The following is a 19517-nucleotide window of genomic DNA, read 5'->3' on the forward strand; positions in this document are numbered from 1 at the left end:
GAAAATAGCAGGGGCAGAGCATGGAGGGAATCACATGGGGATCCCAAAGTCCTAGAAGGAGGACTCCAACCCACTCAGTGACTTTCCTCTTAGGCCTCATTGATACTTCCAAGCTGACTGAATGCCTAGCTGGGGCTATCAACACCCTCCAGCAGGAGCTGTCCCAGGAGAAGCTGAGAAGCCAGGCACTGCAGCAGCATTGTTATAAGCTAAAAGAACATCTGCATAAACTGGGAGCCCAGAATAAAAACCTAAGGGACAAGGAAGCGGAGCATAACCGCATGAAGAGGGAAGTCAGCACTCAGTTCCATCAGGTGCTGAAGCTGAAGGATGAGATGTATAACTTGTCTATGCGTTATACCAGTGCTCTGCAAGACAAGGACCTGGCCATCACCCGCTGCAGGAGTCTGCAAGAGGAGGTGAGGAGGGACAACAGCTCTTATTTTGTGGTTTGTTGGTTTTTTTTTTACATAATGTTGTTCTCTCTTCTGGAATTTCTATCAGTCACTGGTATACTCACAATCCCATCTTCTTGGATTTAGGAACTAAGGGTGACAGATCTTTTACCCTAGGCATAAGTTGTCAGCGTAGCCCAGAAAGTTAAATACTAGACACGGGTGTGGGGCAGTGGTGACCATTAAAACTCTCATTGAATGAGAGACTCTCAAAGAAAGAAAAAGCAAAAGGGGATTTATTAAGATCTCACGAGAAAGAGCAACTTTTAACAGACAAGATGTCCTGGGCAAAGCACAAACTGCAAAACACAAGATTTATGGACCAGAAGCCCCACTCTTTGACCTTTTCTCCCATTAGCTAGTGAGTTCTAATCTACACAGTGACTAAATATTGACCCCATAACACACTTTACCTATTAGCTACTTAAATGCTGGAACTGCAAACTCCAAAGGTATTGTCTGAGCCAATCATTGCTTCTTAAGGGCTAAAAGAGATGAGGACACTGCCAGTATATAATTCCTTAAAAACTTATCCTTTCTTTCAAAAGAGGGTCTTTCCCTTTTTCCTTCCAAATAAAAGTAAACCAAACAGCACCTCATAAGGGGAAAGACCCACATCACTTCTAGGAACAGTTCTAATTCTTTAACAAAGCAACAGGAAAACATTTGGTCCAAGGTAATTTAGTCTCTAACACCAATTTAATAATCTGCTTCTTAACAATCTTATTCAATCCTTCCACTTTCCTGATGAGGGCAGATGCCCAGGATATATATATATATATATCCCTAATCTCACTTTCTGGAAGCTTAACATAGCAGAAATCTTCTCAGTTTTCTGAGAAGTTACTTTAATTTTATCTTAATGCAAATGTCAGTACACCAGGCTAATGTCTACAAATTAGATGATGCAAATTTCCATTTGATTAAACATTCACTATAAATTATATGTGACTGGTACTTATTTCCAGGTTTGAATAAAATAGGCAGTGTATGTTGAGAAAATTAGAAATGAGTATGGCAGAAAATAGGCATAGACCCACACTTAACACTGTATTCCAAGATCGGGTCAAAATGGATTTGTGATCTAGACATAAAGAATGATATTATAAATAAATTAGGAGAACATAGGATAGTTTACCTCTCAGATTTGTGGGGGAGAAAGGAATTTGTGACCAAAGAAGAATTAGAGATCATTATTGATCACAAAGTAATTTTGATTATATTAAACTAAAAAGGTTTTTGCATAAACAAAACTAATGCAAACAAGATTAGAAGGGAAGCAATAAACTAGAAAAACATTTTTACATCCAAAGGATCCCTCATTTCTAAAATATAGAGAGAATTGACTCAAACTTATAATAGTTCAAACAATTCTCCAATTGATAAATGGTTAAAGGATATGAACAGAAAATTTTCAGATGAAGAAAATGAAATTATTTTTAGGCACATGAAAAGGTACTCCAAATCACTCTTGATCAGATAAATGCAAATTAAGACAACTCTGAGATACCACTACACACTTGTCATATTGGCTAAGATGACAGGAAAAGATAATGACCAATGTTGGAGGGGATGTGAGAAAACTGGGACACTGATACATTGTTGTTGGAACTGTGAGTGAATCCAACCATTCTGGAGAGCAATTTGGAACTATGTTCAAAAAGTTGTCAAATTGTGCATACCCTTTGATCCAGCAGTGTTTCTACAGGGATTGTATCCCAAAGAGATCTTAAGGAAGGGAAAGTATGTGCAAGAATGTTTGTGGCAGCTCTCTGTGTAGTGGCAAGAAACTAGAAACTGAATGAAAGGCCATCAGTTGGAGAATGGCTGGATAAATTATGGCATATGTTATGGAATATTATTGTTCTGTAAGAAACGACCAGCAGGATGATTTTAGAGAGGCTTAGAGAGACCTACATGAACTGATGCTAAGTGAAATGATCAGAACCAGGAGATTATTATACACAGCAACAGCAAGACTATATGATGATCAATTTTGATAGACATGGCTCTCTTCAACAATGAGATTCAAACCAGTTCTACTTGTGCAGTGATGAAGAGAGCCATCTACACCCAGAGAGAGAACCATGGGAACAGTGTGGAATACAAGATAGCATTCTCACTCTCTCTGTTGTTATTTGCTTGCATTTTTGTTTTCTTTCTCAGTTTTTCTTTTTTTTTTTCCTTCATGATCTGATTTTTCTTGTGTAACAAGATAACTGCATAAATATGTATACATATATTAGATTTAACATGTATTTTGATATATTTAATAAGTATTGGATTACCTGCCAGCTAGGGGAGGGGGTGGGGGGAAAGAGGGGAAAATTTGGAACAAAAGTTTTGCAAGGGTCAATGTTGGAAAAATTACCTATCCATATGTTTTGTAAATAAAAAGCTTTAATAAAAAAATAAAATAGGCAATGTATTATCATTTCAAATTATGAATTCAAATCCATCCTCAGATACTTACTAGTTATGTGATCCTGAGAAAGTCACTTAATCTCTATTTGCCATAATCCACTGGAAAAAAGAAATTGCAATTTACTTTAGTATCTTTGCCAAGAAAATTCCATGGACAGTATAGTCCATGGGAGGTCACAAAGAGTCAGGCACAATTGAATAACTGAACAACATCCTATAATCAGAAGTGGCTTTCAAGTTAATATATTATTCTGATCCCCTTTAAAATAATTTCTTGAGATGGGGGCCATTAAGTGGTGTCTGACATAATTTATTGTAATACTGAAGGTTGGTAATCAGGGGGTAGATGAATAGAATGAATTGGCATGCTCTTCATGGATTGTGTTAACAGTGGTCTCATGTCTACTTGCATTATTTTTATGCTTCATTATAAAACAAAACAAATAATACCCTGCCCTTTTCATAGAGGATTGAAACTATCCATTAGTTAACACTCCTAAAAAGATTTTGAGATATCTGTGATGGGAACACTCTTGAATTTTATAACTATCATTATTGAAGAAGAATAAACACTCCTGAATTTTATAACAATCATTATTAAAGAAGAATAAACAATACAAAGTACTTCTAGTCTAGTTGAAAAACTGTTTTTTTTCCCCCTAAGGTGAGTGGTAAGGACTCTAGAGCTTACCATGTAGTTATCTATGACTAGTGCATTCTATTGTAGAGACCAAGGTTTGAATCTCTATACTTCTTCATCTTGGACAGTTGTATCTAATGAAGCAGGAGCTGCAGCGTGTTCAGATGACGTCCTCCTGTGAGCGTGAGTCTAGAGAGAGAGTTCTGAAAATCAGCAATGACTTGGAACTCCAAGAAGGAGAGGTCAGTCGGCTCAAGGAGGAGAATGAGAAGCTTAAGTGTCTGACCTTCAGCCTGGTGAGTAGAATCCAACCACCAGGGTTGGTTAAATATTGTCATGGGCAGCCTAGAGTATGAAACATGTTAGGGTATGAAACTCTTGGCATATGGGAACATTTTATGTAGGGTCCCCATATCACAAATGATAGAGAAAGTTAGAATTACTATTCTTTACTTGATAACATGAGAATATTGGGTTCAATATATTCCAACATTCTGTTCTTGTTCTGTCTCCCTTGGACTATATAAAATTAAACCCAAAGTATTTGTTAGCTCTCTCTCTCTCTCTCTCTCTCTCTCTCTCTCTCTCTCTCTCTCTCTCTCTCTCTCTCTGTGTGTGTGTGTGTGTGTGTGTGTGTATGTGTGTAGAGCTTACATTTTACTGGTTTGGGAATTTGCTCTTCTGAGGAAATTGCAAACTATGTATAACTTTCACAAGATGAAACTCAAATACACTAGAAAGAGCTCTGGCTCTGAAGTCAGAAGAATTAGACTAGAATCTTAACTCTTGCACTTATTATCTGTACAACCTTAGATAAATTCCTTAATAGTTCTGAGCCTCAGTTTCCTTGATTGTAAAATGTGATGGCTGGACTAGATGGTCTCTAAAGTCCCTTCCAGGTCTAATCAATGAAGCTTTCTGAAGTTGTTATTCAGTTGTTTTCAGCCATATTCAACTTTTTGTGACCCCATTTGGGATTTTCTTAGGAAAGAATGGTTTGTCATTTCCTTCCTCAGCTCATTTTATGGAAAACTGAGGCAGACAGAATTAAATGACTTGTCCAGAGTCATACATAATACCTGTCTAAGACCAGATTTGAGTTCAGGTCTTTCTGACTCCAGTCCTCATGCTCTATTCATTGTAGCACATACCTGCCTATTATACATATATTTATAGCCAAATTTATAATCTTAGAGAGTCAATAAAGGCTCAGAAAGATTAAGTGACCTTTACATGTCACATAGCTTGTAAAATATAAGAAGTGAGATTTGAACTCAGGTCAAGTACAGCATTCTATTCACTATAGCAACCCTCCCTCTCTTCCCTCCTTTCACACACACACACACACACACACACACACACACACACACACACACACACACACTCCCTTCATATACCTTATTTCTTTTTTACATTTGGGGCTGTAAGTTTATGCTAATTTATATAACATTTATTTTTCTGTTCTGAATGAAAGAATGACATTCTTAGGACTTTGCTGTTGTAATATTCCCTGCTCCTAGAGAGATAGGCTTTGGGCAAAGTTGGGTTACTAGGTTGAAGTAACTCAAACTGACCTTTCAATGTCCCAGGCAGAGAAGGACATCTTGGAACAGAACTTGGATGAAGCACTGGATAGTAAGCAGGAACTGGTGGATCGCATCCACTCCTTGAGGGAAAGAGCTGTCACTGCTGAGAAACAACGTAAGCAGGTAACTGACATTCTATCTTCCACTACCTTTGCTCTCTCAGAAAATCTGTCCACCTTGGCAATTTTGGAAGATGGACTTACTGGGAATCAAGCTATTTGTATCTAGGTAGAGGTCTACCAAGTTTTTGTGGGTTGAGTTTGCTTAAATTAATTCAGTGACCTTAACAAGGAAGAGACACTTCCTTCCTGAGAAGAAAAAAGCTGGGAAGTTTGTTGGGGAAAGGCAAGAAAAGTTCTATATTTTGAGACATTAAATAAACATGATGAAAATATATAAAGAAACTAAGCAATGTAAATGTGTAAGCAAAGGAGAAGCCATTAGCAACTCTGGCATTTAAAAAATTGAATAGTAATGCTGTATAAAATTTCACTTTTACTTAATCTTTTCTGTCCCCAACCCAGACCCACTACTGATGTCAATAACTTATTTGTTTTCTTATCCTGGCTCAGTACTTGGAAGAAAAAGAGCAGACCCTTTTTCAGTTCCAAAAAATTAAGGTGGACTTTGAAATCTACAAGGAGAAGATGAATGCCCTACAAAGCCAAGTAGTGGAGCTTCAGAAGGAACGAGACCAGGTATCTCCTGGGAATGAAAGAAAATGCTTTTCTTTGAATTCATCAGTCTTATGCTCAGGTTTCATTTCTAGAACCTGGAAGTGGGTTACAAGAAAAAATTGGTTGGCTTACTACTTTTCTTCCTGGGGGACTTTGAGGTAGGGAGACTACCTACTTTTGTTCTAAAACTTGCCCCTCGAATCTTGGCTTGCTTCTGATTTGGAGAAACTGATCAAGTAAACCAATCTCAAAGGAGATATAGAACAGAGTTTCCTTCAAGAAGGAACAGGATCTTTTTTGCTCCTTTTCCCACTATTATATCCTGATTTCTCTACTCTTCTTTATACCTTAATATTTTGTTGAGAATCTGTTCCATATTTTAAGTGATTTGGTTGAATCTGAAGTTAAGTAGCATTGAGTTGTTTTATCTTCCAATCTTAGAGTTAAAAGTTCTTGAATCCCAAATACAAATGATGGTATAAATTAATTAAAAAGAAATCTGAATACCTTGGCTTTTATAATGCCATTAATTCCTGTGGAGTTGTTTCAAGCTTAAGCTGTCTTTTCTATCCCTGCCTCAGGGACAGAAGGTTATTGCTTCTGGGTAGTTCATGATCTATTGGGCTTCCACAGGCATACAGTGCAAGAGATCTGGCCCAGATGGACATTTCTCACAGCTTGACAGAAAAAGATTCCCTTCGAAGAAAAGTGTTTGAGCTAACAGATGAGGTCTGTGAACTTCGGAAACAACTTCAAAAGGTGCAGGCAGAACCAATGAGTGAGGTAAGAGAAGAGTTGACTGTAGTGAGAAATAGGAAGAAGGTTGGAGTCCTAAGAGGAAGGGAAGTTACTCTGCTCATCATGGATTAGGAAACATGGGAATGAGGAAGAGCCAAATCTGAAGCTTGAAATATGTGTAATTTTTCCAATCTAAACTATAGCTCTGCATTTTTACCTTCAATAAACACCATGTGAATTATATGTAAATCACATACAGATGAAAAATTTAATCTGTATCTGGAATAACATGTGTAACCAGTTTATCACATGATATAAAAGAGCTAGGTTAGAAAAAAAGTTAAGATTTTGATTCTTCCTCATTCCTTCCCAAAGGAATTAAAATCTAACAATCCAGTTACTTTTTGTTGTCCCTGGTCATCTCTAAGCCTCTTGCACTTATCTGTACAACCTTAGATAAATTCCTTAATAGTCCTGAGCCTCAGTTTCCTTGATTGTAAAATGTGATGGCTGGACTAGATGGTCTCTAAAGTCTAAGAAGGACTCTCTAGGTATAAGAAGAAAGAACTGGTATTTCCAGGAAGGTGGTGAGAGGAGAATAGTTTGGGGTAGTTTGGCTAGAATTACAAGAACATACAAGATAAACATCTTCTTGAAACCAATGAACTTGTCTAATCCATATTTTGGCAGATCAAAGAGAATGTTATGGAACCTTCAAAATTGGGAAAACAGAAGCTCATAAGAATGCATGCCATTAATCCTCAGGAAGACAATGACTTCAGCCTTCTAAGCTCCACAGAGGTACTAGATCTTTCCTCACTTGCCTGCCTTCTCAGAAACTGAGTTTGCTTCTAATATGAAGGCATTAAAAGCCCATTCAGTCCTGATTTCATTAGTGAACAACATAGGACAATTTTCACCTATTTAGGCAAGCACCTGATAGGCTTCTAGGAAGTTTATAGGACCTCAAGCCATTAATAATTTTCCCTCCTGTGTCACTGATAAATAATTGCTTTCTTTGATAGTCCAGCTCTGTTAGGTTATAATGGCATCCAGGAATTTTGAGAGATGGGGTTAGGCAAAGCATTGCCATGAGGCCCTATCATAGAGCAATGACTGTACAGAAAGGTTGAGTTGGGAGGCTCATGAAAGTGCTACTAAAGTTAGTATTCTTCCAAAGAATTGTCCTTTAGCCATTGTTCTACATCGCTTTGGACTAGAGGGAGAGGAGGATAAAGGAAAGGCAGAGATTTAGGTTAGGAAAAAATAAATTCATGTGTATATAGTTCTTAGTGCATGCATGTTTCTATATAAAAATATGCAGAATTCAGAATACATGAGACATCCACAAATTCAAGGTTTGATTTCCAATACAGTTGTTACTTGATCATGGATGAATACAAATGTGACCATCAATGTAATTTGATATATGAGTATAACCTGAGTGTATGTGCAATAGGAAGGTTAAATATTCCTTGACATGTTCAGAGAATCCATTGATCTTTATCCTCTGCCTTACTCACCTGGTAGCACTGGCCAAATCTGAGTGCCATCTCAAACCAGGAGCAGATGGGCAGCTTCTGTTCTAGTAGCCCTGTGCCTCCTTGCAAGCAATCACTCCACAAGCGAATCACCGAAGACTTCCTGGAAGACCCCATTTCTGTAAGGTAGGAGGATAAAGAGAATCTCTGGATAGAAGAAAGAACTGGTGTTTCCAGGAAGATGAAGAGAAGAAAATAGTCATGTCTTCTTTAGATTGGTAATAGCAGGTGGTAGGTATGATAGAACACAGGGAAATGTATAGAGGGAGATTACCAACCTCACAGGCCTGTTGTATATAAAATATTTTATAAATAAAATATTATATAAATGTTAATAACATAAATCCATTCTTTTAATCTTTTAATAAATGAACTTCCACTAGAAATAGTCCTGGAACAAGTCACTGATATTCTATTATTCTTTTATAGTTAATATTCTTTGGACTGTTATAAGGTAGATAAAATATTGACTTTTTAAAAATAACTAAATCAAACTATTGAGACATAACTCATGTAGATTCACTGAAAGTATCTTTGGGACAAAAATAGTAGAAGACAGAGTGACAGGGATGTTATTTTAGCATATGATTTTGACTATTTCTATTAGATCTCTATATTTTAAATTTTTTTCATGCTAAATAGATGATAATAATAATGATGATAATGATAATAATAATTCTTTTTGGGTTGGGGAGAAAAGTTTTGAGATTCCTCTTTCTTTTTCTCTATAGAAGCTCCCAGGGGTTTGTTGATAGAAATTTTGGCATCTCTTCAGAAGAGAAAATAGATGACATAGAACTGGACTATGAGATGGTAGATATGGGAGGTAGGTACAACCATTATTGAAAAATCAATCCCAGTTAATTGAGCAATTTCCCATAATGTCAATTTTAGATTAAGAAAGTAATGAAAAAGGACTTTCAGGGACATGGTCCTTGTGGCTACCCTCCGTATCTCTAACCTAGAATAGTTTAAGTTATATCATAGAAGTAAAGATTTCAACCTAGAAGCTACTCAAGGTGTCCTCTTTTCTCCAACTTCTTAATCTGTGGTTTGGATCTGATATGAGGTCTTGTAACTGTATGTAGGGATCATGAAATTATGATTTTATTATCAGTAAATGTTTGATTTGTACATCTATTTTATATACCTATAAATCCAGGGTCACAAAAGATTTCTTAGTTGAAAAGGGATTATGAGTGGAAAAGCTCTGTTCTAGTTCAATTAGATGAAGGAACTGGAGAGAGACTATGTGATTTGCACAAAGTTACACAGATAGTGACTTTCTTTCTTTCTTTCTTTCTTTCTTTCTTTCTTTCTTTCTTTCTTTCTTTCTTTCTTTCTTTCTTTCTTTCTCTTTCTTCCTTCCTTCCCTTCTTTCTTCCTTCCTTTCTTTCTTTCTTTTCTTTCTTTTTTTTGGGGGGGGCTTCACTAGCAGGCTGAGAGATCTGTATGTGTGTGAGTGTATACATATATATACATATATATATATAACAAATTCTATTTTCTCTATCTTTCTGAAATAAATTGGATTCAGACAACCTTGATTTAAATCCTAGCCCTACAGATTACTAACCATATGACTTCAGCGAGTTACTTCCCATTTCCTCTTCTATAAAATGAAAGGTTTGGTTACATGATTTTTAAGATTTATATATATATATATAATATTTATATATTTTATATAATATATAAAAATATATTAATATTTATATATTTTATATAATATATAAAAATATATTAATATTTATATATAAATATATTTTATATAAAAATATATAAATAGGTATATATATATATATATATATATATATATATGTAATATTTATGTATTCTAGCTCTAACAATCTATGCCACTGATGTTTTCTCTTGGATTCTGGGAAAGCTTGAGGACTTAAGTCCTCAGAAGGACGTAGGAAATTTGGGACTCTTTTTTTTTTCTCTGAGGCTGGGGTTAAGTGACTTGCCCAGGGTCACACAGCTAGGAAGTGTTAAGTGTCTGAGACCACATTTGAACTCCGGTCCTCCTGAATTCAGGACTGGTGCTCTATCCACTGCGCCACCTAGCTGCCCCAGGACTTTTAACCAAAACATAATAATAATTGTTTACATTTATATGATTGTTTTGCATATTATCATTAAGAGGCTTGAAAACTTACCCTGAAAGGTAGAACTTAGCAGCAGCAGACATGAGTTCAAATCACTTGGCCACTTATATTTCCTTGAATAAATCACAGTCTCTGGATCTCAAGTTTCCTCATTTTCAAAATAAGGGCTTTCGACCAGTCTTATAATTTTTGTGGTCCTTTGCTAAACATTTCCAGAATACCATTGGTACTAATCACACCAAGGTACATCTGCTGTGACTTAGTGAGGAGTTTCTGGAATTCTTCCCCAGTATCTGCCTATAAGGGATTCAGCTTTATGGCCACGAGGTGGTGCTAGTGCACCATCAAATTGGTGAACTCCGTTGCCCAGAGAAACTGGATTTTTAAGGACACTAGAAGGCTTGTAAGAAAACCATACATCACTAAACTTTAAAGCTAGAGGGTTCCTTAAACAAGATCAAGCCCATTTTACAGAAGAGGAAATAAAGGTTTAAATAGGCTAAGTGATTTATCAAAGTAACAAAGCTAATTAATGCTATGCCTGGAATTAGAACTCATTTCTCTGGGCTTCCTGACCACATTGTCCAGTGGCTTAAGAAGGTGGGGGAAGGACCTGTACCATTTGTATTTTTCCAGGGTGATATGAATTAACAATTATTCTAAGCCATCAGAAATTGATCCTAGTGGTTTGGCATCCTGTGATAGAAGGCAAGTTGGGTAAACATATAGAAGAGAGAAAAGAAGGTTGTAATGGTAGAGTATTTGTTTTGAGCTCTGGTATTCCTTCCAGGTCTAGTTATATAATCCTATGATCTTTTTTCAGGTTTCATCTTGGCCTGGTTTAGTCTTTACTTATTTGTTCTATATTTTATATATTTACATATTGTTCTATATTTTAAGGTTTTTCTTACCTATATTTAGGTTTTCCTGGAACAGAAAGTATGCAGAAAACATTTTCCCCAAGTTCCTTCCCCCCAGAAAGGTGAGTATCAAGGACCCTTTTATTGTCATGAAGTTGAGGAGTCAGGATAAAGGGAAGAACTCCTGATTGTATACTCTATCTAGCAGGGCAAGAAAAAAGATGTGTTTTTCAAGATGGGGTTAGGGACATGATTGTACTTCAAGTTACCTAATGTTTTACTGGAGGAAGATATTGCAGAATTCTAAAGCCCAGAGGGTCCTAAAGAGAACAATTTGATTTGCATCTAGGAAGGGATTGTACCAAAGAAGAAAAATACTTTTTTTCATTCAGCAATGTTCTAGTGCGTCGACGTCCTGCCCTAAGAATATTGAGTCAGGTAACAGCACTGACCTTCCAGGGGGACTCCTTCTTGGATCAAATCAGCATCATTGGTGGAAACCATACAGGCATCTTTATTCACCGTGTCACTCCAGGCTCTACAGCAGATGAGATGGCTTTGCGTTCTGGAACCCAGATCATGATGGTATGTATGTTTACCATCTGGTCCCTGACTGTGTGAATAATTTGACTCTCTAATGCAGGGCTTTTTCCTCTTGTGATGTCTTTTCTCCCAAGAAGATTTTATGTGATCCAGATATATAACAAATCTAACATTTACTGCTAATCAATCTTGATTTCATGACCCCCAGATTCATTTATATGACCCCATATTTGGTTCAAAATACAATTTAAGAAGCTTTGCTCTAATATATAGAGAAGAAATAGTACTATAGATAACCCAATACATTAAATAATGTTTGTCTATTTTATTTTGTATTTGTCCTATCTATTTGCCTATATAGCTATCTAAATAGATAGGCATATGGACATATATAGAGATTTATATAGAAAGTACACAATGTGTATAACACTAAAATAAGGTCCTACCCTCTGGTATATGGATCAGATTCAATCTTGGGAGCCTCTTTTGAATAATAATCTCTATGGATCATTTCATCTTCACTTGTGTCTCTCCTGGGAACATAAGAATCTTTCTCTGAAAAAAATCCTCTCAAGTCTGCAGGAATTGAGTAAATTAGGAACTTAAACATAAGATATAAGTTTACTTAAGAGACAATAAGGAACAGAAACCCTTAACAAAGCAAATAGAAGGGTTCTTTCCTCTGTCTCATGAGCTGTCTTCCTGAGTCCCAAGATCAGTTTAATGTCTCCTCTGATATTCATGCTCTTCTTCCTTAGGTCTCTCTGTGATGGTTCTGTATGGATCTGGTTTTTATTGAAAACTCCATAGGGCATCCCTCATTGTAGTACAATAGAAAATCTGTGTTATCTATTCACATTGTTCTGTGCTTAGCTTCACTCCTATACTCCTTAACATGGCTCCTCTTCTCTGCCATTGTACATGCTTATTTCTTATATAAAGCCTCAAGATGTCCCCCAAGTGGTTGCTGATTTAGAAGTTGTGGGCATTTTCTAAACTTTAGGCTCTTCCTCTTTTCTCTGTGTGTGTGCGCGTGCGCATGCACGCGCTTATCTCTCTTTCTTTACTATACACAGACTTATAACTCACTAAAGGAAAAGTTATAATTGAATCATAAAATTTGTGTTTAAAGAAATCTGTATATAAATTATTTTTGTTGTTTAACTTTTAGCTTTGTCTAGCTCTTCTTGATCCTATTGGGGTCAAAGACAAAGAGCCATTTCCTTTGCTCATTTTGATAGATAAGGAAATTGAAACAGAGTTAAGTGACTTGCCCAGAGTCACACAAACAATAGCTGTCTGAAGCTAGAGTTGAACTCAAGTCCTCCTTATCCATTGAGCTTCCTTGCTGCCTGCATAGATTATTACTTAATTCCATTTTTGTTTCTTCTTCTGCTGGACCCTTTAAATCTGAGAGATTTGATGAAAGATAGCTTGGCAAGTGAAGGTGAAAAATTTAGATTCTGTTCCCTACAGAAGAATGATTTTATGCTGAAGCAGTTAAGCAGAAAGTTATCTCTTGTCTAATTTTAAGATTAAAATGATGCATTGGACTAGATTATAAGAGCAAAGATTTTTTCAAAGGGAACAAGATACACTGCTGCTAATCTTGGTCCTTCATACTAAAATTTCAAATGAAATCAATTTTGTATTTATCACTTCTATTTTATTCTTCTCTTATTACTATAACCATTGACTTGGGACAGTTGTTGAATTATGGGGTGAGAAGATAGTACCTATTTTCAGGGGTCCTAAGAAGCATATCATCTTTACTCCTACTTTGCAAGTAGTAGATAAAAGCAAAGATCTCTGGATTGGAGTTTGTTAAAGGATGGTCCATTATAATGAAACAAAGAATTGGTTATCTGAGAAGAAAAGCTTAATATGGGTCTAATGTGACCTTTGGGTGACAGAGTAATATGGTTCCAGAGATCTATTGTTCTTTAGCATCTTTTTCTGGACATGCTTGTTTATTCCCTTGAAAACTGTAGTGTATGGGTTTTATTGTGAACTACTTGAATTTCTGAGTTTGGAATGCCAATGAGTTTGAATGATGATGACTTTGAGTCACAAAGTCAGCAGCAGTAATGTTATTGAAAAGAGCATCTAATAAAGGCCTCATCTCCAAAATATATAGAGAACTGTCTCTAATTTATAAGAAATCAAGCCATTCTCCAATTGATAAATGGTCAAAGGATATGAACAGACAATTTTCAGATGATGAAATTGAAACTATTTCCACTCATATGAAAGTGTTCCAAATCACTATTGATCAGAGAAATGCAAATTAAGACAACTCTGAGATACCACTACACACCTGTCAGATTGGCTAAGATGACAGGAACAAATAATGATGAATGTTGGAGGGGATGTGGGAAAACTGGGACACTGATGCATTGTTGGTGGAGTTGTGAAAGAATCCGGCCATTATGGAGAGCAATCTGGAATTATGCCCAAAAAATTATCAAACTGTGCATACCCTTTGATCCAGCAGTGCTACTACTGGGCTTATATCCCAAAGAAATACTAAAGAAGGGAAAGGGGCCTGTATGTGCCAAAATGTTTGTGGCAGCCCTTTTTGTAGTGGCTAGAAACTGGAAAATGAATGGATGCCCATCAATTGGAGAATGGTTGGGTAAATAGTGGTATATGAATGTTATGGAATATTATTGTTCTGTAAGAAATGACCAGGAGGATGAATATAGAGAGGTAGCATGAACTGATGCTGAGTGAAATGAGCAGAACAGGAGATCATTATACACTTCAACAACAATACTGTATGAGGATGTATTCTGATGGAAGTGGATATCTTTGACAAAGAGAAGATCTAATTCAGTTCCAATTGATCAATGATGGACAGAATCAGCTACACCCAGAGAAGGAACACTGGGAAATGAGTGTAAACTGTTTGCATTTTTGTTTTTTTTTTTTCCCCAGGTTATTTTTACCTTCTGAATCCAATTCTTCTTGTGCAACAAGAAATTCGGTTCTGCACACATATATTGTATCTTGGATATACTATAACATATCCAACATGTATAAGACTGCCTGCCATCTAGGGGAAGGGGTGGAGGGAAGGAAGGGAAAAATCGGAACAGAAGTGAGTGCAAGGGATAATGTTGTAAAAAAAATTACCATGCATATGTACTGTCAAAAAAATTATAATTATAAAATTAAAAAATATTAAAAAAAAAAGAAAAGAGCATCTGATGCTCTTATGTTATGCTATATTTCTTTTCTTTTCTTTTCTTTTCTTTTCTTTTCTTTCTTTCTTTCTTTTTTTTTTCTTTTTTTTTTTTTTCTTTTTTTTTTTTTTTGTGGGACCATTCTATTCAGGAACAAAGAGCACCATGATTCCAATCCATGTATATTTATTTCCTTCCCCCGAGGTTTGGGTATTTGGATATTGTGGAATTGAGTATACAGAAGAGAGGATTCAAACCAAGTATTGCTGTTCAGTTTTGTTTGTATGATTTGAAATTACTCAAATTTAAAATAAATTATTGCACTCTGGACATATCCTGTATAATGGCAGTTTTAATTCTCTCTTGTCCTAATGTTAGCAATAGCCAGATCTACAGATTTGGTGGGGTTTCACATTGGGCTAAACATAGATAGGAGCAAGATATCTTAATGGAAAAAATGAATAAAAATTGATAGATACCATGTCTCAAATAAAGCAGCACTATGCATTCTACAGTGTGTATTCCTCTATAAGGTACCATACATAAGAGAACCAAGCAATGTAAATTTGACTACATTTCAGCAATCTCTCCAGTATTTTCACTGCATGATATTTTATATTTGTATTCAAATATTTAAATTAAATTAACAGATCATGTTTAAGGATGTTAAAATTGCCTTAATATTAGCTTCAAGTAAGAACCTAATTGTTTGACTCTGGAAAATAAAGGAAAATACCATCTGAGCTCTACATTGTTCTCATGAACATGTTTATGTTAGAGACTCAAGAATGAATGTAGTCAGAAGTCTTAGATCTATAATATGTCTTAACTTATGAAAAACATAACAAAAGTATGGTTTATGTATGAGTTCTACTATGGTTGGATCATGTGAACAGAGAGGGTACCTTTTCTTAATAGACCATTGTCTTTTAGACACTCCAGAATCAGTAAGTTGGTGGGAGCCAATGTCAAAGGGCCGCTAGAGAATAAAATTCATGCATAATAGGTATATAAGTATTTGCTGAATTGCATTGACTATATTCTCTGACAGATCTGAACTGTTATCTCAGGTGAAGTATTGCTGGCTTTATTCATAGGTGGATTATGATTCAAAGGAAATCACATTCAAGGCTATTCTGGAGGATACAACCCTGGAGCAGGCAGTAGGACTTCTCAAAAGGGTGAATGGGTTCTGCTGCCTATCTGTGAAGATCAACATGGAAGGTACAGATTCCTTTCCATCCTTTATTTCCCTCTCAAAGATTTACCATACTTCTCTTCCCTACCCTTTATCTTCCTTTACCTTCACAAGATTCTGTTCCTTTGGTCATTGCAAACTCATTACTCCCTCACCTCTAGTCAGGATAGAGCAGGACCAGCTTTAGCCTCTATAGGCAAATAAAATAGATAGAAATCATTGTTTTTGTTTTTATACTTTTTCAGTCATGTCTGACTCTTTATGACCTTTTTTGGAATTTTCTTGGAGAAGATACTAGAGTGGTTTACCATTTTTACAGGGTTAAGTGACTTGTCCAGGGTTACACAGCTAGTACCTGTCTGAGGCCAGATTTGAACTCATTACTTCCTGGCTCCAGGCTCATTGTCCAATATGTCATGTATCTATCCATTTCAGTAGAAATCCTTCTACCAATTCCAATATTAATGAATTTTAGAAAGGATACTAATTCTAGAATAAGAGGACTTTGATTTAAATAAATGTGTGACTGGGTAAGTCATTTAATTTCTTGAACTTCACTTTTGCCATCTGCAAAATGGAGGGTTTGAACTACATGGGGTCTATGTTTTCTTCCAGTTCCAAAACTATAATTCATATTAATATCATAGAAGATGCTCAAATTTAGAGATATCTACATTCCAAATGTTCTCATGGGCTATTTGTGCCTGACCTGTGGTAGAGCTCATCTTGGTCTGATCAGCTACAGTCAGACACACTGTACCTTCATCCCAATGTAGTGATGCCATTTTGGTTCTCTTTGAGCTTAAAAGAAAAACAACCATAACTGTCTTTTTCTTTTGACTGTTAGCTATTCTAAAATATGCTGCCCTAACATCTCTAGCCTCCAGGCTACTAGTCACTACCTTTTCACATTTTCATTGTTCTTTCTCCCCTTCCCATTATTGACAGGTTACAAGAAATTGGTCCAGGACATAGAGAATAGAGTGACCACCTCAGGGGACTCGTTCTATATCCGGGTCAACTTGGCCATGGACAGAAAGGCAGATGGAGAGCTACAGGTGCAGTGTAATGACATTCTGCATGTCACTGACACCATGTACCAAGGCCAAAGTTGTTGGCATGCCCATCGAGTCAATTTGTACAGCATGAAGGACACAGATCATGGTACCATCCCCAACTACTCACAGTGAGTTGCCTATGCCAAATGAATATGTTATTCATTCATTCAACAAAAATTGGTTGGGTGTCTACTACATGCTAAATACCAGCTCAGGATATTGTTGATAGTCTCAGAGGTATTGCATAAGTATGGTACATCCCTGAAGAATGTTTTCTGGGCTTAATATTGTATAACTTTGTCCAGAATATGCTATGGTACCCAGAAAACAAATCAAGGTCCCTTTAGGATATTAGAAGGTTTCCCTTTTCTGTCATGGTCTAGCTAACTCCAAGCCACAAGGAAATGAATGATGAATTACCACAAAGGGTTAGAACACTTAATTATTTGTGCATGTTTTGTAGGCCACTATATCTGTAGTTCCACAAGGTCAGGGCAGATATAAGTTTGTATATCTCTATCTCTATCTATCTGTCTAAGATCTATCATAGAATCAAGGATGAATACAATTATTCTGTTGAGAATGCATTTCTAATTTAAATTACTCTAGATTACTATGTTTAAGCATGCTTAAGCAAAAGGTCAAACATTACAGTGCCATGTATCTGTTCTAGAACAAGAAACAGCAATATTCTGAAGCAGTAGACCATGGGATTTTAGATACTATCTGGATACATTTACAGCAAAGATTGCAATACATGGAACATGAATGAAGGTGGGCTTGTAGGGGTTTTTCCAATAGGTTAGGTGCAAAAGCTCCATTAACAATTTCAAGTAAAATGGGTGGTTTAAAAAGATTGGCACTTTAAGATGATGAACAATTCCACTAAGAAGATCCACTGACTCAGTGGAGCTTTAATAAGGCATGATCCTTACCCCATTCCTTTTTTTTTTTTTTTTCTTTCAAACTGCTGAGTGAATCAGTACTATTTGAGCCTTTCTCTGGAGGGCTATAAACAATGCTGGAGCCATCCCTTCTCCCCATTCCCAAATCCTGAAATACAGCAACCTAGAACAATGCTTCAACTAAATGAGCTTGAATTGTAATGTGGGAAAAACTGAGGCAAGATAGACATTAGAGAGTTTTTAATATTTTATTTAGAGAGAGAGATTGGGCTGGGGGGAAAACAGGATCCAGCTGCTGAATAGGACTATTATCTCAAAGTATCCGGCAATGAGTAAGTAATTTCAGAGTTTTATAGAACTCCAGCAATCAGGGGAACAAAAGCAGGGGTGGGGGTAAGCACTGGTGAGCAGGAACTTCCAGGAACAGACCATAAATTCAGTTCTGAAAAGCTGGGGGTAAGGAAAGATCATAAATTCTGATAAGTGGGGAAGACTAGGAGCCACTGAGTTTGAGATAGGAGATAAACCCCCCATTTGCATTTTATGACTCTTTGGAATGCTAGAGTAGCCAGTTCTCCCAGCCCTAATTATCTAAGTTCTAATGGTCAGGAAAGGGGGTTGCTATCTGGAAGATTGAGGCAGAATAATTCAGGAAAACTGAGGTAAAATAATTAAAGGAAACTGTGGCATAACAGAACAAGAACCTTTGGCTGCCTTTTTTGCTTTAAGTTTCTTTCCCAAACTGAAATAAATAACCAAATAGTGATTCTGAGATGGATATTTCTAGCATTGGAGAAAGCCTAGTGAATTCAAGAAGTTGGAGCTCTTGGGTCACTCAATTAGAAGTGTGGCAAGGGGCAGCTAGCTGGCGCAGTGGATAGAGCACCAGCCCTGCATTCAGGAGGACCAGAGTTCAAATTTGATCTCAGACACTTAACACTTCCTAGCTGTGTGACCCTGGGCAAGTCACTTAACCCCAGCCTCAGGGGAAAAAAGAAAAAAGAAGTGTGGCAGCAAGTAAGTATTCTATACTCCAGTGCTTTTGGAAAACACCAGCAAGAGGATGGGTCCAATACTTGGTTTGCTAGATGACAGACCTGTAAGGAATTATTCAGATAGTGAAAATGTTGAGGTGTGAGAAATGAGGGTGAGAGATTACCCAAACCTATATTGCAGGCTTTTTGTGAAAGAATTCACAGTCCCAAATGCAGGTGAGGTTTGTGGCAAAAAAAAAAAAAAAAAAAAAAAAAAAAGAGTTTATTACACTGAGAAACAACTCAGCTGGTTCTTTCAAAAGTAATTTAGCAAAGGTAGAATTTTATCAAAGAAACAACTTCTCAGTGGGCCAAATCCTATTAAGATTTTTAGCAAAGGTTTGGGGTTAAGAGTCATCTTTTATTAGTCTTCTGAGGTTTGAGGTTAGGGAGATTAAGGGCTAATTTTCAATTCAATAAAGGATGGTGATTATGCCCTAGACCAAGATCTCCAATTGAATTGTAGGTGGAGCTCCCCATGGGAGTTTCCCCTAAGATAGGGGAGGAATTGAGATTTTAGGCTTTTCTCTAACCCAGGTCCACCCTACCCCAAAGATTAAGAGGA

The 19517-nt window shown here is 36.5% G+C and overlaps 1 protein-coding gene across 2 annotated transcripts in view; it reads left to right on the forward strand.

Annotated features, from left to right (window-relative positions):
- CARD14 (caspase recruitment domain family member 14) overlaps positions 1 to 19517 on the forward strand; it is a 93256-nt gene that overhangs the window by 61850 nt on the left and 11889 nt on the right. For both annotated transcript variants that reach the window (XM_074260348.1, XM_074260349.1), the window contains 12 exons: positions 94 to 419; positions 3648 to 3815; positions 5109 to 5228; positions 5678 to 5803; positions 6416 to 6565; positions 7211 to 7321; positions 8051 to 8187; positions 8793 to 8887; positions 11091 to 11151; positions 11422 to 11614; positions 15855 to 15981; positions 16904 to 17141. In XM_074260348.1, coding sequence (XP_074116449.1) covers positions 94 to 419; positions 3648 to 3815; positions 5109 to 5228; positions 5678 to 5803; positions 6416 to 6565; positions 7211 to 7321; positions 8051 to 8187; positions 8793 to 8887; positions 11091 to 11151; positions 11422 to 11614; positions 15855 to 15981; positions 16904 to 17141 — 1852 coding nt within the window. The remainder of the gene's footprint in view (positions 1 to 93; positions 420 to 3647; positions 3816 to 5108; positions 5229 to 5677; positions 5804 to 6415; positions 6566 to 7210; positions 7322 to 8050; positions 8188 to 8792; positions 8888 to 11090; positions 11152 to 11421; positions 11615 to 15854; positions 15982 to 16903; positions 17142 to 19517) is intronic.

The sequence above is a fragment of the Sminthopsis crassicaudata genome, chromosome 4 (genome assembly GCF_048593235.1).
Source record: "Sminthopsis crassicaudata isolate SCR6 chromosome 4, ASM4859323v1, whole genome shotgun sequence".
In the NCBI taxonomy this organism is placed as follows: Eukaryota; Metazoa; Chordata; class Mammalia; order Dasyuromorphia; family Dasyuridae; genus Sminthopsis; species Sminthopsis crassicaudata.